The sequence below is a fragment of the Schistocerca americana genome, chromosome 2 (assembly GCF_021461395.2).
Source record: "Schistocerca americana isolate TAMUIC-IGC-003095 chromosome 2, iqSchAmer2.1, whole genome shotgun sequence".
Lineage (NCBI taxonomy): Eukaryota > Metazoa > Arthropoda > Insecta > Orthoptera > Acrididae > Schistocerca > Schistocerca americana.
The window spans coordinates 149,556,771-149,579,062 of record NC_060120.1 but is presented as its reverse complement, the minus strand read 5'-3'; the positions used below and the strand labels follow the sequence as shown (position 1 = coordinate 149,579,062).

The 22,292-nt window shown below is 39.6% G+C and overlaps 1 protein-coding gene across 1 annotated transcript in view; it reads left to right on the top strand.

Moving 5' to 3' along the window:
• LOC124596458 (structural maintenance of chromosomes protein 4-like) overlaps positions 1-22,292 on the top strand; it is a 317,218-nt gene that overhangs the window by 252,694 nt on the left and 42,232 nt on the right. The window contains exons 15-16 of the mRNA XM_047135592.1: positions 4,526-4,715; positions 7,713-7,857. Coding sequence (XP_046991548.1) covers positions 4,526-4,715; positions 7,713-7,857 — 335 coding nt within the window. The remainder of the gene's footprint in view (positions 1-4,525; positions 4,716-7,712; positions 7,858-22,292) is intronic.

The window sequence follows — 22,292 nt, the reverse complement described above, 5'->3', positions numbered from 1 at the left end:
TGATGTATGATGGCTGCAGGGTCAACATTGTGTATGTTCTTTCAGACGTGTCCTAAAGAACAGATACCACATATATGAAAAGTTCATTTGGGGAGCCATCACAATAAATTATTGAGGATCACAAAGTAGTACTAACAAGAAGTGATACCGACAATGGATCTTGTGGACACCATGCATCTATCTCAAAAATTAAGAGTATAATAAGATGGATATGTAGATCTCTAAAAACAATTAAGGTAGGGTCAGGATGAAATGTGAAGCTTAAGTATATAGAACCACTGTGTGGGCAAAAGGCTGAGAAAAGGCAGAGCATGTAAGGACAAGTGGAGAGTGAGGCTGGGAAACTTTCAGGAGCTAGGGATGTGTTGGAATGATAGACTTTACCTATACAATTTGTAGGAAGTGGTTGTAGGGGTCCTCATGACATAGGTTATGAAGTTGCCATTGAAGGTGTTACTACACTATATCCAACAGCATGCTCTATAGTTGAGAAGTAAAGTTTCCTTTTTTCCTAACTTGAGGCCACAGTTTGGTTGTGGCTCATCGTACAGTTGGAGAGCTACCTTTTCCCACATATTCCTAGTTTCATTCTCTGTTATCCAACTCTCCCCCTACCCTTTGCTCCTCCCCTTCCATAACGCTCACCTCTTTCATGTTAATCTGATTCACTCCATCCAAGAGAATTATTCGCTCTTATCATAGTGCAGCATGGGAGAGTCTAGCACATTATGTTCAAATTGATTATGGAACATCTTAATAACCAAGGGATCCTAAAAAAAAAAAAAAAAAAAAAAAGGCATTTCAGCTGAGTATGTAGTGTTCTCATTTGTACATCAAGTTTTAGAGTTCTTCAACAATAAAATGTCACCAGTGGGATTATTTTACAACTTCTCTAAAGCATTCAACTGTGTGAATCACAAAATTGTGTATATAGACACACACACTCACACACACACACACACACACACACACACACACACACACACACACTGAACACCATGGCTTAAATGAAAAAGCAGAGTTTGACTAGAATCATGTCTAAGTGACAGGGAGCAATGATGGAATATGCTCACATGGTGTGTGTGGTCCAGATCTGCTAAAAAGGTGACCTCAAGCTTAAATGGAATATGCAACCTAATAACTGACTGCATGAAACCTAAGTCACTCAATAAACTTTATAAAGCGGGTGACTTTGCTGATTCCTGAAGACCGACTCAAGAACACAGTGAGAAGCTTAGGTATACTTTTGATTAATGGCACCACTTATTTAGCAATTCCTGTGGATCTAGAAGACTTAAATCCTGAAAGAGATTCCTGAATGAAGAACTTAACGAACTTCCAAATGTCTGCCGTGCACTACCCACAGTGCCTAATTACGAGGACTTGAGATGGAAGATTTGGAGAAGTCTGAACCAGATCAGAATTGGTGTAGCACTAGTGAAGGCAAAAATGTTCATCTGGGCCCTTATAGATTAATTTGATGACAGTTGTGATTGTGGAGAATATTAGGATATGGAATATGACCTAGCCTGTCCTAACTGTTCCACTAAATTGGCATTGAATTATGGCAGGAAAGCAAGAAAGCAATGGATGTGGTCCTTATTTGGACTTCAGTACTTTGATCTCCACACATGAAAAAGTAAAATAAGACAGGAAAGAGGGGAGGTAGTCATAAACAAGTCAGATGGAAAGCCAGCATCTTCTGACTGTGGCATCATGACTTGCAGGGTGCGCAGGGCTCCATGCTGAGTTCCTTACTTTTTGTTATCTTTATAAACGACCTTATCTGTACAAGCCAAAAAGAAGGCACATTTCACTCTTTTTGCTGATGACATAACAATTCTGATTGAAAGTTATAGAAAGAATAAACAGAACCCACAAGCCAGTCAATACACATTAATATAACACTAACAAGAGAAATCTTAGCCAGACAAAAATACCACATATGTACCAGCATGCATGGGAAAACTGTCAAACAGTATGAAAAATGTACTAAAAATATTCTCATAAAACTAGCATTCAGTACTACCAACAACCTAAACACAGAACTCCACTCTGGAAGAATCAAAATACCAGAATATGCTATACAGGCATATAGAAGATTACAAATGACAATTGTAACAACTTTTAAAATTGGACTAACAGGGCGAAATTTTAACATCAGAATTAGAAAACATACTAGTTCAAATCTACACATATACCAAAAGGACTTGTGATGAACATATTAAATGAACAGACACTTCAGGCATAAATATCACCTAGAAAATTTTATTAACATTCTGAGTGGATAAAAAATAAACAACCAAAGATTACACAAACAACTAAATTATATGTTTCTCGTACACTACCGCTGGCTAGTTGTAAGCACTTTGTAAACATACTGCATCATTGAGAATGATGAACTTGCTATCGAATTACTACGTTACTTTATTTTACCATCATAAAAACAGTGGCAATTGACAAAAGAATTCATCAACAACACAATAGGTATATCATACAGAGCTAGACATGTATAGTTAACTCCATATACAAGTATTGCAAATGTAAATTAAATTTACTGACTAATATTCTCAGGTGTACTTGGCAATGACAGTACTGCCAAAATAGGCATATTGTACAAAATATAATAACTATTAGCATTGACAGTAAGGCTGCTACTCTTCACATTGTTCGTTGAATGGTGGAAAAGCTGTAAAAATGGGTAGCATGGGACACTTTCCTGCTACACTGCCTAATGCTTGCACTGCCTGTAATATTCTTGCCATTGGCTTGTTTGAGGTATTAGTTGTTGCAGCTCCTTCATGACTGAAAGCAAAACAAACCCTAATCTAGTTACAAAAATGTTCCAAGTCTAGTTTGTGTGTATCACAAGTCCAGAGTGATTGCCACTTTTGTAAAAGGGAAATTACACACAATCTATCGAGGACTTTTCCCAGTTTATTTGCAACAGGATATAGTTCAACATAGTGCAGGCTAACATAAGTCCATATTTCAAAGCTAAGTCCAGTCCACACTGTTTCAAAATTCCATCTACGACAATTAGAGTTCGTAGAGTAACACAGCAGCCAAACTCGTAACACACTTGATTTGTACTCCACTGCTACCCTAGGGCAGCATATATAGTGTGTTCTAGCATGTTCCATCAGAGGGCACACCTGATGGCGGATGCCTTCTGAGTAGTGGCGGCATGGCAGCTGACGGTAATATTGTGCTGCCTACCTGGTTTCCCTGGTAATGTCAGGTGGCGCCACACTACATATGTTATTAATATAATACATGTTCAATAATATTGCATTATGCTCAATAATTATGTCCATAGAAATTCAGTCATAAAGTCATATCTGTTCCCAACAGTGAATGGTGTAGCCGAAACATATGACATAATTCCACATCCAAGCAAAGCTTTAATCCAGGGAACACAAAATGAATAAATGAAATAAAAAAACTATTCTCTCTCTCTCTCTCTCTCTCTCTCTCTCTGTGTGTGTGTGTGTGTGTGTGTGTGTGTGTGTGTACTTGCTCAGAAGCTGAATTACTGTGTTTAGCACCTTCTTTATGTGACTACTACTACTGCTACTAATCATCATTTCCCTTGATGACAAGCAGATGGGATTTTTTGATACCATTAATTGTGCATTACCATAATTAAGTGAAAGCATCTGAAGATGACAGCATGATAGCCAATATATGCAGACAAATCATATAAATTATGATCACTTATTACGAATACAATTTATGTACCAAATTGCTATTTTAAAATAACCAAAATTGGTCTTAAAATCACATCGTTGCTTTCACATAATTATAAGAGAAATTGTAGGTGACAAGAAACTGTGATAAGTTTTTCAATAGTATACTGTGTGACACAATCACTTTGATTAAATATTGAGGCATAACGTTGAAAAGTGATAAGAAATGGAATGGCCATGTAAGGACTTTAGTAGGGAAGGCGTATGGCCATCTTCAGTTTATTGTAAGAATTATTGGAAAATGTGATCCATCTGTAAAGAAGACCGTATATAGAACACTAATGTGGCACATTCTTGAGTACCACTGGAGTGTTTGGGATTCCCCCCAGATTGTGTTAAAGGAAGACATCGAAGCAATTCGTTACTGGTAGGTTCGATCAGCACATGAGAGAGTTATGGAGATGCTTTGTGAACTCAAATGTGAGTCCAAGGAGGAAAGACAATGTTCTTTCCATGAAACACTGTTAAGAAAATTTTCAACAATATACATTTTGCATAAGGGCCACAAAGATACAATAAGAGAAATTACAGCATGCATGGAAGCATATAGGCAGTCGTTTTTCCCTCACTCTATTTGCGAGTCGAACAGGAAAGGAAGTGACCAGTAATGGTACAAGATATCCTCCACCATGCACCATATGGTGGCTTGTGGAGTATGAGTGTAGATGTAGAAGTCTAAAATGGGAAGCTAATATAGCAATTTGCTTTGTATAAAGATTTCTCTTTTATATATTTTTATTGCTGAACTCATTGTTACTGAAATTTATGTATTCCAGAACATGAAACAGCTCTGAAGAAATTTAATGACATTGATGTGCATTGTAAGCAAGTAAAGAGACAACTTCATGAAATTAAGACTGTAAGCTACAACAGAGCCCAAGAAGAAATCCGTGAGGTTAAAGCTAGATATAATGATATAGATAAAAAAATACGTAAATTAACATTTGCAATTCAGTCATCAGGAAGGTAGGTTGTGTTCACAATGCCTGCTTCTAATCTAGTACTGTGTTTCACTGATTTTAAAATTTTCATTATGAAACAAATGGTTTAAAAGGTTGGTAAATAATGTAAATATCTGCTTAATATCAATCACACATAGATTAAATATGGTCTTTAGTCAAATAAGAAGTGATCCTACATTTATCAGAAACACAAATGAGTTAAATTTTTAAATGAGTGTTTGTTCTTCAAAAACAATTACCTCAAGTGGTTAGGTGTTACTCCTAACCTTTTTTTGGCCTTTCGCATCTGTTTGAGGGAGATGGAGTGAAAGACAAAAACAGAGTATAAAAACTGTTGGTTGTTACTGACATATTTTAATCAATAAGGGTATTTCATGCATAAATAATGCAAATTGAGTTTATATGTATGACTGATGTGTTTCTGTTTATGACTATTATTTCCTGATTTGTTGGTTTTTCTAGTTTACTCTTGTTAATTATGCTGGATCCTCAATTTTCTTCCTCTTAATAAGTTTTTTATCATATAGAAAATAATGGAAAATTCATTGTTTGTGTAGGCAAGTTTTTCTTCTCCAAATGTCTTTCTTGAAAGAGTTTTTCATTATCATGATGTCTGAGAGTGTCCACTACAGCATATCTTAGACTTCCATACAACTGATTTTATGTCTGTCATGCAAAATGTACTTCAAAGTATTATAGAGGATAGATCGTTCATGTGCTTCTCTATGGAGCATCTGTGCTTGCCATGTTATTTACTGTACTAAGAAACAAATTGAGATAATAAAGTAACAAATAAATCATTAGAAATCACTTACTCCTGAGGCATATTGCTGAACATTTAAGAGGGGTATAATTAAAAAGTGTTCAACTATGATAGCTTATATTACTTCAAAATACAGGAATGTCTTGAAGTAGTTTTTCAGTATAGAAGACTGTTGAGAGCTTCATACACCCAACATGTGGGGTAGGGCTGGAGGTCAGTCACCATGTATCCAGCAGCAATACATTGCATTTAAAAAATATTGCATGTGACGTAAAACTTATACTCTTAGTTGCTAGTAGAAATAATACGACACGATTAATAATCTTTCTAATTTTTGCCTTACCATGATGTTAGTTTAGTTACCAAAAATGCCAGAAGAGTGTAATCTCTAGATTGTACCAAAAGGAAAATTCTCTCGAGGGAACAGACAGAATTGATGACCAGTTATTGCTAATAGACACACACACCGATCAGCCAGAACATTATGACTGCCTACATAATAGCTGATATGTCCACCTTTGGCACAGATAACAGTGGCAGTGTATTGTGGCTTGGAAATGGTGAGTCCTTGGTAGGCCACTGAAGGCAGTTGGCACCACATCTGCACACACAAGTCACCTAATTCCCATAAATTCCAGGGAGGGAGGTGTGATGAGCTCTGGCGCCATGTTCAGTCACGTCCCAGATGTATTCGATTGGGTTCAGATCTGGTTAGTTGGAGGATCAGCACATCAATTGTAACTTGCCACTGTGTTCCTTGAATTGCTCCATCACACTCCTGGCCTTTTGACATGGCACATTATCTTTCTGAAAAATGCCACTGCCATCAGTAAACATTGTCGTGAAAGGGTGTAAGTGGCCTGCAACTGGTGTACAATACTCCTTGGCTGTCTTTGTGCCTTGCATGTGCTCCACTGGACCCGTTGATGGCCACATGAATGTTCCCCAGAGCATAATGAAGCCACCGCCAGCTTGTCTCTGTCCTGCGGTACAGGTGTCAAGGTGCTGTTCCCCTGGAAGATTATGAATTCATGCCCTCCCTTTGACATGATGAAGAATGTATCAGGATTCATCAGACCGTACAGTGCTCCGCCACTGCATCAATGTCCAGTGCCAACAGTCATGTGCCCATTTCAGTCATAGTTGCGATGTCATGGTGTTAATATTGGCGGATGCATGTGTCATCAGCTGTGAGGCCCATCATTAGGAGTGTTCAGTGCACTGTGTGTTCAGACACACTTGCACTCAGCCCAGCATTAAAGTCTGATGTTAGTCCCACTACAGTTTGCTGCCTGTCCTGTTTTACCAGTCTGCCCAGCCTACAACATCCTACATCTGTTGGTGTGGTGGTCCAACCCCAAGATGTCTGGATTTGGTTTCACCTTGGTTTCACCACATGTTGAATGCATGCACCACAGCACTCCTTGAACTCCTGATAAGTCATATAGTCCAGAAACATCCCCTAGGCTGTGGCTAAGCCATGTCTCCGCAATATCCTTTCTTTCAGGAGTGCTAGTTCTGCAAGGTTCGCAGGAGAGCTTCTGTAAAGTTTGGAATGTAGGAAACGAGGTACTGGCAGAAGTAAAGCTGTGAGGATGGGACGTGAGTCGTGCTTGGGTAGCTCAGTTGCTAGAGCACTTGCCCGCGAAAGGCAAAGGTTCCCGAGTTCGAGTCTCAGTCCGGCACACAGTTTTAATCTGCCAGGAAGTTTCAAGTCATATAGTTTCCAAAATGCTTGTACCACATCTCCGGACCATTACAGTCTGCCCTCAGTCAAACTTGGGCAGATTGCGCACCTTCCACATTCTACATACGAGCAGCATGCACACTGATATTGCATACACTGTGTGTATGTCTGACTAGCAGTCATTCCTTGCCAGGTGATACTGCAATCATCTGGACGGGCGAATATAGATAGTAGGTTGATGGTCATAGTGTTCTGGGTGATCAGTATATAAAACTGCACACACTGTACTAGTTTCCAGAACTAATAGTTCCTTTCTTGGGGAAGAGAGAGGGATAGATTGGGGGAGGTTAAAAGAAAGGGTAGGTCATTCAGACTCTAGGATGAGAAGGACCCACCTGCTGTGATGATGAGGGTAGACCTTTTAAGTTGGACCAATGAAAGCAACACTTAATAGATAAAAAGTTGAAGCATGGTGAAAGGTTTCTGTACACAGACAGTGTGATAGTGATTTTTGTAAGATCAATGAATCAAAATGTTTTCTCCCATATCAGGAAAAAAGAAGGTGTCATGCGAGAAATAAATGAATTGAAAAGTTCTATCAATGGAATTGAAGTAAAAGTAAAAGGACTTCACGAGTCAAAGAAAAACTGGAAACAATTACACTCACAATTTGTGAACGAACTGGAGGAATTGGAGGTATGTGGTAACAATATAAAATAGTTCATTGAATATTGACTGTTTAAAATAACTTAATTGTCTTAAGTAGCTGGCTGAAGCATAATTTTTTATATCGAATAAGACTATGTTCTGTTTATGAAATATGGAATATGACTGTGTTGAAACAAATATACCTGGTTTCATGTGTATTGAGTCTTTTCAGGAAATTGTCCTCTATTCTTGTCATTCTTAATTTGTGGTACTTGTTGTTTGTTTCTTGGTAATAAAACCAAAACAATGATGGCTCCTCATAAAAAGCCTACCGTAAATAATTACAAGATGAGTAAAAACAAGAAAATGATAATTATCCACTCTTGAGAGCTTTGATCCAAAAAGGAACCATCTCCAAGATGAGATGCCTTAACAGAATGTTGATGTAACTAATTTCTACTTACGAAGGTGGCAGTGAGAGGCTCTCACACAGATGGTCACAAAGAAATGATAACTTACAAAGTAGTAGTTACACATACACAAATATAACTTGTATCATTGTGAAATTACAACATATTCATCTCATGATTTATGAAATAATAACGTAGAAAAAATATCATAACATTAAAATTCATTCTTAAGATATGCATTTTTATTAAAAATTAATACATAATATCATTCATTCATTCACCCATCATTCTTGCAAGCAAAATCTTGACATTTGTAGGAAGGAAATAAGACAATTTCACTACTTCTACTAATGGGTCCAAAGTGTCCCGGTGATGCATTTGGTGTACAAAAAGAAAGGAGACCAAGGTCTTTGATAATGCCACTTTCACAGTTAGAGAGAGAGAGCACCAACAAGGGCGGTAAAGGCGCTGACAGAAGTTCTTGTGTTTAAATCATAGCTTGGTATTTGTCACCCATAAACTACAGGTACACTTCTTGCTCTTGTAACTTAGGCAACAGAACTGCAGGTTCAGAATCAGCATAGCATGTGCCTTCAATCTGATGAAACAGTTCTACTAGGTGGTTCCATATTGTCAGGAACTGCATTTCAGTGCTATAAATGAAGATACCTTCAGGAATTTTACGCTATCCAATATGGTCAGCACCCTTAGCTATAATATTCACCATTTCACTGTTACTAGATCCACAATCGCCTTGAATGTAGAATATTATGCTTCCTCTCTCTCTCTCTCTCTCTCTCTCTCTCTCTCACTCTCTCTCTTTTAAGCTGATTTTTCAATTTGCGACGGAACTGTCTCTTAGTCCACTGTCACCATGAAGCAAGCTGCAAATTGATATTCGCCTACCTCAGATTGATGTCTTCTCAGTGTCCCTTCACTCTGCAATGTAGATACTTACAAGGTGATGAAAAAGCAGCGTTGATGAAAACAGCACCTAATATCTACAATTACTGAGGCTGTGTAAATCTCGTTATGGTTGTTTCTGTAAATATTCATAATAAATTTTTAGGTGGAAAAACAGAGTCCTGATCTTCATTGAAAGTTCGGAAATCTGGTAAAAGTAGGTTTTATTTTCAATACCAGAGAAGGAAAGTTGCTACTCACCATGTAGCGGAGATGCTGAGTCGCGATAGGCACAACAAAAAGATTCACACAATTATAGCTTTCGGCCATTAAGGCCTTTGTCAGCAGTGTGTGTGTGTGTGTGTGTGTGTGTGTGTGTGTGTGTGTGTGTGTGTACTGCTGACAAAGCCGGTAATGGCCAAAAGCTATAAATGTGTGAATTTTTTTGTTGTGCCTATCGCAACTCAGCATCTCCGCTATATGGTGAGTAGCAACTTTCCTTCTCTGGTATTGTTACATTCCATCCTGGATTTTCCATTGTTAGGTTTTATTTTCTTTGCTTAAACATGTGTCATCAGTCCACTATTAGTATGCAAAATTGCTATTATAAGTTCCCAATTTATGTCACATGTAAAGCAGCCAGAATTCTCCTAAGGTCCATTCTGAAAATAATCGCGTGAATATACAGTCCCTTTCTACATTAGCTTATTTGTTTTAGTTGTAAATATTTGTCATGTATTGTTGTTTTCCTGACATGTTCTACATCCTGGAGGACCTCCTCACAACGGATCAATTGGAATGAAAATAAATCTAATCTAATCTACACATATTGTTGATTTCTTACATAAATCATTCAGTGGATTTCTTTCACAAAGATTGCTCGCCGAATTTATTCTGTACTGGAACACAGAACATCGCCACGTGGAATTTTCTAAGTCCAACAAGTCACGTGCATATATCTCCCAAACAAAACATCCCACGACTCAAACTTTTACAAATTGTTCATAGCAACAAAAGCTACCATTTCAAAACCATCTGAATGCAAAGGACCAAACATTTCTTCATGTTACACATTTTACAGATGGACACATTTGACATGACCTTTGTGTCTGAAAAGCTAGTCCACGGCTACCCCCTCCAGCTACTAATGCAACCTAAGTATCTCGCAGTGCGCTGGAACCATGCTGACTTCCGATTGGCTGTTCGAAAAGGACAGCCAATCTCTTTACACCTTCTAGATCTTACTCGTGCCAAAACTGTTCTGAGGCAATCACTATATCAGATTCATTGGCATCACTTCGACAAGCAAATTATTACTGTAATGTTTATTAAGTGAGACTAAATGAAAGCTAATCTTGAGATAACTTTAGAAAACTATTACATCATTACCAACTTTCTGCCTGCTTTATTACAAAAGCAAACACTCATAGACATATGCCATCTGCCAATTAAGGGGATTTACAATTTTCATGACACCCTGGTGGCATAACACTTGTTAGTTACATAAGGCGTATTACCATATAAATTTGAAATTTGATGTCCGTCTCCCATACGCACTCACATTCACTCTCATTTACTCTCATCCTAACACAAAATATAAATATTAACTTTTAAAGTGTTATTTTCATTACGAAAGAAAAATTATCGAAAGTTGAGAATTGAAAATCTTTATAAAATAAATTGGCACACTGGGAGTGCTAGTACTGTTCTCAAATAACAAAGGAAATATAAACTGTTATTGTTCCTATTTGAATTTACTTTATTAAGTTTCCGTCAAGTACTTTTTTAATGGCTTTTTCATATCTCCGAAACTATTATAGGTAGCAGTATCAAATTTTGTCGCACTGTTTGTCTGAATAACAATAGGTCCTGTACTACTTTTGGAATAAAACAGATAATGTTTAACATAGTTATTTAGTTTCTTAGATGAGGTGAATAAGTGGACTCTATACGTGGTACACAAAAGCATTCCCACACTGGGCCAAAAGGGCAGGTGGCTGATGATGCAGTTGGCAGGCCACAAGTCGGGGAAATTCTCCTGGGTTTTCCTTTGTCAAGGAGCATCTAAAAACAGAGTTAAGCATTTCAGCTTTTGCTTTGCTGTACTCAATTACAGTTTCTGTCTCATTCGCTAGGGACTGGACACTAACTTTGCTGCTACTAACGGCCTTTACATATGACTGGATTAATGGCCAAACGAGTTTCATTCAACATATCTCTTTCTATAGCCTTACGCTTTGTTTTTCACCTATCATGCAGTAATCTCTCTGTTTCTTTAGAAGTTTCTTTATAGTTACTGTATACATGGAGACTCCTTCCCATTATGAACTGTTCTACTAGGTACATATCTATACAGTGCATGGTCAATTATTCTTTTAAACGTGTACCATAGTTCCTCTACATGACCCTGCCCTGTGCTGAAAGTTTCAAGTTCCTCATTGAGATGTGACACTATTTATTTATATATGTACAGGGTGGTCCATTGATAGTGACCGGGCCAAATATCTCACAAAATAAGCATCAAATGAAAAAACTCCAAAGAAGGAAACTCATCTAGCTTGAAGGGGGGAAACCAGATGGTGCTATGGTTGGCCCGCTAGATGGTGCTGCCATAGGTCAAACGGATATCAACAGCATTTTTTAAAATAGAAACCCCCATTTTTTATTACATATTCGTGTAGTACGTAAAGAAATATAGATGGTGCTGTAATAGTCACAAACATATAAGTACGTGGTATCATGTAACATTCTGCCAGTGCGTATGGTATTTGCTTCGTGATACATTACCCGTGTTAAAATGGACCGTTTACCAATTGCGGAAAAGGTCGATATTGTGTTGATGTGTGGCTATTGTGATCAAAATGCCCAATGGGCGTGTGCTATGTATGCTGCTCGGTATCCTGGACGACATCACCCAAGTGTGCGGACCGTTCACCAGATAGTTACATTATTTTAGGAAACAGGAAGTGTTCAGCCACATGTGAAACGTCAACCACGACCTGCAACAAATGATGATGCCCAAGTAGGTGTTTTAGCTGCTGTCGCGGCTAATCCACACATCAGTAGCAGACGGAGTGCGCGAGAATCAGGAATCTCAAAAACGTTGGTGTTCAGAATGCTACATCAACATCGATTGCACCCGTACCATATTTCTATGCACCAGGAATTGCATGGTGATGACTTGGAACGTCGTGTACAGTTCTGCCACTGGGCACAAGAGAAATTACGGGACGATTACAGATTTTTTGCACGCATTCTATTTAGCGATGAAGCGTCATTCAACAACAGCGGTAACATAAATCGGCATAATATGCACTATTGGGCAATGGAAAATCCACGATGGCTGCAACAAGTGGAACATAAGCAACCTTGGCGGGTTAATGTATGGTGCAGCATTATGGCAGGAAGGATAATTGGACCCCATTTTATCAATGGTAATTTAAATGGTGCAATCTATGCTGATTTTCTATGTAATGCTCTACTGATGTTACTACAAGATGTTTTACTGCATGACAGAATGGTGATGTACTTCCAACATGATGAATGTCCAGCACATAGCTCGTGTGCGGTTGAAGTGGTATTGAATAGCATATTTCATGACAGGTGGATTGGTTGTTGAAGCACCATACATGGCCCGGACGTTCACTGGATCTGACATCCCCGGATTTCTTTCTATGGGGAAAGTTGAAGGATATTTGCTATCGTGATCCACCGACAATGCCTGACAACATGCGTCAGCGCAGTGTCAATGCATATGCGAAAAATTACGGAAGGCGAACTACTCGCAGTTGAGAGGAATGTCGTTACACGTATTGCCAAATGCATTGAGGTTGAAGGACATCATTTTGAGCATTTATTGCATTAATGTGGTATTTACAGGTAATCACACTGTAACAGCATGCATTCTCAGAAATGATAAGTTCACAAAAGTACATGTATCACATTGGAACGACCGAAATAAAATGTTCGAACATACTTACATTCTGTATTTTAATTTAAAAAACCTACTTGTTACCAACTGCTCGTCTAAAATTAGGAGCCATATGTTTGTGACTATTACAGCACCATCTCTATCACAAAGTGAAAAAAGTGGTCCAACTAAAACATTCATATTTCTTTACATACTACACGAGTATGTAATAAAAATGGGGGTTCCTATTTTAGAAAATGCAGTTGATATCTGTTTGGCAGTGTCATCTAGCAAGCCAACCATAGCGCCATCCAGTTTCCCCCTTCAAACTAGACAAGTTTTATTCTTTGTAGTTTTTTCGTTTGACGCTTATTTCGTGAGATATTTGGCCCGATCATGATCAATGGACCATCCTGTATGTATATCTCCTTGTTTTAATTGTCTTTTGTACTCTGGTAATCTTTGTTGGCACAACCCTCTCATGATTACTGATACCAGTTTCGATGTGGATGTCCTCAAAGCAGTCAAGTCTATTTGATGCTATTAGATTCATAATGAGAGGGATTGCAAACTATCTGTTCCACATAGTTTTCAGAGAAGGTGTTGATTAATGTTTCACAGGATGTCTTATCATGCCCACCACTAAGAAAACTGTAATTTTCTCTATTGATTTATTGGATTATTGAAGTCTCCAGTGATGATTACAGAACAATTGGGGAACTTACGTGCAAGTGAACTGAAGTTTTCTCTAAAGTTTTCAGTTACATCAGGAGATGAGTCTGATGGGGTTAAAAGGATACAATTACCATTTTATGCCCACTCCTGATAGAAACTAACAAGAATGAGCGTCAGCATGAACTAATTTTTGAGACAATCAGACAGAACAAGAAGTTATATAGAGTCATTATTATATTTGTTGTTCTGGTGCTTGTTATGAAATTGGCCATGCATAGTATATTACAAACTGTTTTGTGCCCACAAATATCATTAAATAAAACTCTTAAGTGAAGAAATGCACATCAGGTTACTATCCTTGATATTTCTTATCATATATTTCTTAATGTTCACATTAAATTCTTGTCTATTGATAAAAGAAAGAGAGATTTCTGGCACAGTAATTACAAACACTTGTTTTGGCCACCTACATGTGGCAGCCTAGCAGCAACTACGTAATGCAACCTGAGGAAAATCTTTGGCCAGCACTATGGTTCCACTGCAGGACAATCTTTGAGTTAGTCTGTTCTGAGCTACTGTAGTTTACACATGTTCTCTGATGTATCTCCACCTTGTAATAAAGTGTATGTATATTCATGGTATTTGCGATCCCCATTATTTAATATAGGGCATTCTTCTGTATGTGTAGTGACTTTGCTTTGGACAGTGCTATGATCTACAGACTATTCCACCTTCTTCAACTCATCTTACTTGCAACAACAATGGAGCCATCTCACAGCCTTAATGCCACTGACAAGCAAATCCAAGACAGTGACTTCTGTGGTTCTCTGTTCAGTGCTTCGCATCAGGAGCAACAACCTTTACCTTGGGTTAATCATGAAACTAACATTGACTTAAGCAGTTCCAGTGTCAAAGAAGACCCACATGAATCTGAACACTGCATGCCAACTACAAATCCTCTGATTAACTACAGTGATCAATGCAACTAATTAGCATACCAGCGGTGTGGTTTTCAAGAAACGGTCATGAAAAAAGAATATCATTGCTAGATTATATCGTGCCTATCATGTCATTTATGGTCCCACCAAATTAGTTCACAACACCAAATGGAGTTCACTTGGTTGGGCCATGCACAAACACTTTCCCAGGATTTCTGTCTGTACCACAGCTGTCACACGAGAGCTCATCCAACAGCGCTCTCCATCCAGCTGTAGTGTTACAGGCATACCAGGATTTTGACTCTCAACCCAAGATTCCACTATTCCGGCCAAACCAACCAGCTATGTGGTTTGCTGTTGTCGAGTGCATTCTCCACAATCATGGCATTTCTGACGACAGTAACATCACTGTGCCACCTTGGCAAGCACACCCACCTCAGTAGTGATGTTATTTGACCCACTTGACTACAAATAAATGTGATGTGACAAAGACAATGCTCATCCAGCGTCTCACTCAACCATCAGAACAACAGTTGTGTCACGTTATTTATGATGAACACTTAGACACAAAGACAAGGTGCCTACTGCCTCAACATCTGAGGCCATCTTGTTGCACGCCTTCTTCTTGCAGTAGTCTATTCATCTTGGATCACACATGCAACCAATATTTCTTTATCAACACTGTGTGTGACGTGAGTGTCATCCTATGTGAACTACCCCTGAAGGAAAAACTTTATGTACAGTTCAACTCTATACGGTGAACAATTCACACATTTCATTGGATGGAAACACATCTTGAACCTTGGACTTCGATTTAAAAGACATGTTCTCTTGGCAGTTTTTCATTCCTGACATCAATGAACACGCATTGGAGGCTAACTTTCTAAGATATTTTCATCTCTCCTCCAATTTAGCACATGGAATTCTGTTACATCACAACAGTGGACTTTCTGGGACTGGAATCATTGGCACTCCACTGACCCTCAAGCAAACAATGACTATGGTCCCCAGCTCACGGACTGTCAGTTTCATTGACACTTACAAACTCTATCAACAGATACTGTGAGTCTGCCTGTCATTAGTGCTGAAATTACAATGAACTACTCAGCAATACCTCAACATACAGGAAGAAACACTTCACCTACCTGAAGAGAAACGCACTATACAACACAAAATTCAAGGATCTACAGACGAGCTCACAGCCACCCTTATGCACTTGGAACAGCTCACTCAAGACAGCCTCATCATTCCAACCAGCCCATCACAAATGAAGTCAGCAGATTCAGGACAGCCAGCTTCAGACACTCACATTCAATTGTAGCAGCCTGCAACAGCCTTGCTGGCAGCAGCACTGGTCAGTCAGATGTATCCTTCTTCTCGTGCCCGCGTACCTGTTGTGAGTGTTTCTCCCACCCTGCAACATTCATGTATGCAGTTCAGATAATGTGCAACAAGTAATGGAACTGATCCTAAAATAAATAAGAGGCTGGGCCCACCAGTCTGACACAGGGCTTGAAGATTAGCTCCAGGTAAACGTCGCATGGCTAAGTTGGTTATAGAGGAGTTATTACATGTTAAACAGTCTGATAATACTGGGGCCTCACCCATCTGGTTCATACCAAAGAAGGACAGCAACTACAGACTGTGCAGCAGCTATTGGGCTCTTAATTCCCACATGATGTTGGAGAGTTATCCTGTCATGAATAATCCAGACTTTGCATATTATTTGGCAGGTGCCTTGATATTCATCATGTTGGATTGTAAGAAAGCATATTTGCAAATCCCTGTGAACATAAAGGACATTCAGAAGACAGCTATTATCACCTCCTTCAGGCTTTATGAATTTCCTTATATGCCATTTGGACTTAAAAATACAGCGCAGATTTGGCAAAGATTCATAGACAACTCTCTTTTCAGATTTCCCTTCTGCTATACTTGCTTGGATGATATTTTAGTCTTCCCTGTTTCCCAAAAGGAGCATGACGAGCATCTCAAATTAGTTTTTGATACTTTACACAAACTTGGCTTTATCATCAATGATGATAAGTGTCAGCTGAAACAGTCTCAGGTTAACTTTCTTGCCACTTGGTTTGCCTTGATGGCATATGGCCTACACCACAATGTGCCAAACTCCTTCATCACCTACTGTGACAACAGATCACCCACGAAATATGCTGATTTCTCAGCATGGTAAATTTTTATCATAGACCCCCTGCCTAATGCAGCTGCCATCCAGGCACTTCTTCCAAACAGTTTGCCTTGATGGCATATGGCCCACACCACAATGTGCCAAACTCCTTCATCACCTACTGTGACAACAGATCACCCACGAAATATGCTGATTTCTCAGCATGGTAAATTTTTATCATGGACCCCCTGCCTAATGCAGCTGCCATCCAGGCACTTCTTCTAAACAAACTACCGGGCAAGCACACCTCAGGCCAAATATCAGCTGTACCCCACAGAGATCAATGAGCATTTGAAAATATTAAAGACTGCCGTTCTCAGGGTACAACGTTGGCACACTCACTACTCACTGCCCATCTGACGATCATCTCTGATGAGACCAATTTTGTGAATGGTGCTGTTCTCCAACAGTCAGTAGTAGGCATGCAACAGCCACTGCGTACCCCCCCCCCCCCCCCCCCCCCACACACACACACACACACACGCAAAAGGAAAGGATGACAGACTCCCAATGTAAGTGTCCAGCCTCTGGTGGAGACTGTTGACAGTGTATGAAAGAATACGTTACTTTAAAAATGACGGCAGACCTTTGACAGTCTGTGGATTATTGCTCCCTAAGGTATTCTGTTTGCAACCCAGCACAATATTGTTGCCCATGGCAGTTCCACCATTTGTATTATATCGCGCAATTTACAACAGACATCCGACATCTTCATGGCTTGGATAAAGTTGTGGCTGATTTCCCTTCAAGGATCAGCACTCTCTCTCTGTAGGTACTGATTTTGACACCCTTGCAACAAGGCAGCTTCTGGGTGCACAGTTACATGAATTCCAACATGGCAACATGTTGCACATTGAATACAATGATTTTACCAGCTCTTCAACACAAGTACTATGCAACACAAGTACTATGCAATGTCTCACAAAACTGCCCTCATCCACTAGTACCAATCACCATGAGATGAGGCATTTTCAATAAATTACACAGCCTACCACACCCTGGGATCCAAGCTACAATGTAGCTTGTGACAGACTGCTTCATATGGACAAGTTTCGAGAAAGACTGTAAATCTTGGATGCAAGCATGTATCACATGTCAATGCTCTAACATAAAGCACAACAACATCACGACTGTTATTCTGTCCCTAACAGCTATTTTCAGCATGTCCACTTAGACCTCTCCCCAATTCAAATCATTACTGCCATATACTTTCAGTGGTGACAGAGTAACATGCTGGGTCAAGGCTATACCAATTCCAGACCTCCTTACTAAGATCACTGTAAATGATTTGTCATTCTGTGGATTTCTAGTTTCAGCTGTCCCGCCTCAATAACAGCAGATCAGGGCAGATAATTCAAGTCAGCACTTTTTAGCGAATTCTGTTTCTTACACGATGTTCAGCACTTCCAAACATCAGCTTACCATCCACAAAGAAATGGACTGGTGGAGCACTGGTACCACACTCTTAAAACAGCTCTCATGTTTCATGGAGGGAAATGGAAAGACGCACTGCCACAACTCTTTTATGAAGAACCACTCACTCTTCTGGCGAAATTCACAGAGCCATCCCAACTGCCTACAGACAAAGAACAGTCGCAGCTCATTTGCAAAGACAAGCAACACATTGTGAATCTTGAGATACCACTCCTGCAAATGTGTGGCTCTCAGAAAATCTTTTTCCTTAAAATCTTTGTCCACAAAGCTCTGCAGGACTGTGTCCACATCATGCTGTGAGACAGTACTGTCTGACTGGCATTATACTCACCTTACTCAGGTCCACATAAAGTGATTAGATGGGGCGACAACACCTTTGACGTTTTACTGCATGGCAAAGTGACATTTTACTGCATGGCAAAGTGACTACTATTGGAGCCAACAGACTTAACGTGCATGGACACTGCTAAACACCACTGACACGTTTTGAAGTAGCATTAACATTATAGGTGACATTCTGCACAGTGACCTGGATGGCAATGAAATTATTGTGCGACTTGACTTGTGGCCTGAGGAGATCTCAATCAAACTAATCAGTGATCTCCTTGGAGGAGAACAATATGAGCAACGTGTCTATGACAGTACACTTCTAGGAAAATTCTCGTTGGAAATTGATCCAGATTGCATCACTCCATCATTTTCAGCAGACGGAGTTATCATAGTCATGGCTGATAGAAAACATACCTAGTTCTATCTTTCACCACCAGAGCAAGACAAAATCCCTACTATGGCACTGTTGCCTTACTTACCTCAGCTTCCATCACCTGCCAACTCCAACTTCTACCCCCGTTTCAGATTATCTCACCGGCTACCGCCTCACCTCACCCAATATCCACAACACCCCTCACCTCAAACAATATCCACAATACCATCTTTTTTGACAGCTGCCAATCATGCACATGCCACATACTCAGAGAAGCAAGAAATGATTCAGTCATGCTTCTGCATAAGCAGCCAGTCACGACACGTCTGGTCATGCATGCACAGAGATAAGGTCTACAGCAGCTCCGTCACCATCCAGGGAAATTTTTTCCTCCCTTGTCTGCATATACACCCCATCAGCTAGTCTGTTCGGAGCTAAATGTAGTGTATACATGTTCTCTGATGTATCTTCACGTAGTAATATAGTGTGAAATCATAGGATTCGCACTCTCCAGTATTTAGCCTGGAGCATCCTCACCTACTCTTATATACATATATAACTATCATATTTTGAGAAGCAGTTTAGTTGTGACTAATATTTCATTTACTTTGCCAATAAGGAATACTACTTTATACACAATCCCCTGAAACACATAGCTTCAAAATTTACTTGTTTACAGAAGTTACAAACTTTTCATAATTAGTGTCTCAGTGCAAAGCTAAGAGGGCAGAGTAAACACAGTCCATTTTACATTGTGTCTAAACTGTTGAGTTGGGATAAAATTTGAGTAGATACATAAACTGTGTCTCAAATTAAATTTTAGAAACATGCTCCATACAAATACTGGTACTAACATGTTTGGATTTTTGTAACACTAAAACACTACTCAGAAACTAAAAAATCCACATTCAGAAAAAAGACAACATTAAATTTCAATATTGTCTTTAAGGATATCAACAGCATCTACTCCAGTCAAATAACTAGGGCCTCTAGAAATTGGAATGCTTAATTGTATTTATGTAGAACGGGATTATAACACAGAAGTGTAGATATTACGTTAAAGTTACCAACGTTTGCTTGGTATTTAATCTGCATTTGAACAATTAACGGTGACCATAAGAAAAAGCCCATGCATAAAAACTGTGTTGACTTTGTGAAGCTGTTTTGTGTCTGATACTGAGAAGGGAGTTGATTGTCAGGTGTGTTAAGGGAAAGAAATGTTTTGTAATCTCAGTGTGTGTCGAAGTTTTGAGTAATGTCAGCACTCATGTTTGAACTTTGTGTGTAATACAAACACTGAGATAACAGAAGTCTTTGGATACCTCCCAATATCATGTCAGGCCTTCTTTTGCCCAGTGTAGTGCAGCCACTCAATGTGGTGTGGACCCACCAATCGTTGGAAGAAATACTGAGCCATGCTGCCCCTATAGCCATCCATGATTGTGAAAGTGTTGCCAGTGCGGAATTTTGTGGATGATCTGACCTCTCATTACATCCCATAAATGTTTGATGAAGTTTATTTTGGGCGATCTGGGTGGCCAAATCATTCACTCAAATTGTCTACAATGTTCTTCAAACCAATTGCGATCAAATGTGGTCTGGTGACATGGCGCATTATCATCTATACAAATTCCATCATTGTGTGTGAACATGAAGTCCATGAACATCTGCAGATGGTCTTCAAGTAGTCGAACGTAATTTCCAGTCAATGATAAGTTTAGTTCGACTAGAGGACCCAGTCCATTCCACAAAAACACAGCCAACAACATTAAGGAGCCACCATCAACTTGCGCAGTGCCTTGCTGACAACTCGGGTCCATGGCTTTGTGAGTTCTGCACCACACTCAAACCCTATCACCTCTTATGAAGTGAAATTGGGACTCATCTAACCAGGCCACAGTTTTCCAGTCATTGAGGGTCCAACCAATATGGTCACAAGCCCTAGGTGAGTCACTGCATGCAATGTCGTGCTGTTAGCAAAGGTACTCACTTTGGTCACCTGCTGCTATGGCCAACTAAACACCATATTTCACCACACTGTCATAATGGATATATTCGTTGTACATCCCACATTGGTTTCATGCCATATTGTGTTGCTTGTCTGTTAGCACTAACAATTCTATGCAAATGCCGCTGGTCTTGATCATTAAGTGAGCTATTGGCCACTGCAGTGTCCATGGTAAGAGGTAATGCCTGAAATTTGGTATTCTCGGCATGCTCTTGACACTGTGGATCTCGGAATATTGAATTACCTAATTATTACTGAAATGGAATGTTCCATGTGTGTAGCTCCAACTAGCATTCCAGTTTCAAAGTCTGTTAATTCCTGTCATGCAGACATAATCATGTCGGAAACCTTTTCATATGAATCACCTGAATACAAATGACAGCTCGGTCAGTGCACTTCCCTTTTATACCTTGTGTACGTGGTAATACTACCATCTGTATATGTGCCTATCTCTATCCCATGACTTTTCTCACCTCAGTGTGAGTGGAGCCAGAAGTAACAGTAAATTTTGAAAATTACTAAAACTGATGGTCCTTTCTTAATTTGAATTAATTTTACAAAATCCATTATACATAATTTCTGTAGAGCTGCTACTTCAAACTTTGAGTGACAAACTATAAATTTTCAACGTCAGCAAGAACATCAACAAAAAAAAAAAGGTAAGTGTGAGCAGGAATCACACACTGAGGGTTTCATACAAACTTAAATATGTATTCAATCCCAGGAAACAAGAATCTCAATGATTTTTGCTTGTTATCAACTTTGATACTGGCAAGATATCGGCACTGAGAATTTCAAGACTTTCAAGAAACTTTTAAATCTGAAGTTCAATAACTAATGACAAAAGAAATATTTTACAGGATAGATAAAAAAATCTACTCACCGAGCAGTTGCAGAACACACATACACTCCTGGAAATGGAAAAAAGAACACATTGACACCGGTGTGTCAGACCCACCATACTTGCTCCGGACACTGCGAGAGGGCTGTACAAGCAATGATCACACGTACGGCACAGCGGACACACCAGGAACCGCGGTGTTGGCCGTCGAATGGCGCTAGCTCGCAGCATTTGTGCACCGCCGTCGTCAGTGTCAGCCAGTTTGCCGTGGCGTACGGAGCTCCATCGCAGTCTTTAACACTGGTAGCATGCCGCGACAGCGTGGACGTGAACCGTATGTGCAGTTGACGGACTTTGAGCGAGGGCGTATAGTGGACATGCGGGAGGCTGGGTGGACGTACCGCCGAATTGCTCAACACGTGGGGCGTGAGGTCTCCACAGTACATCGATGTTGTCGCCAGTGGTCGGCGGAA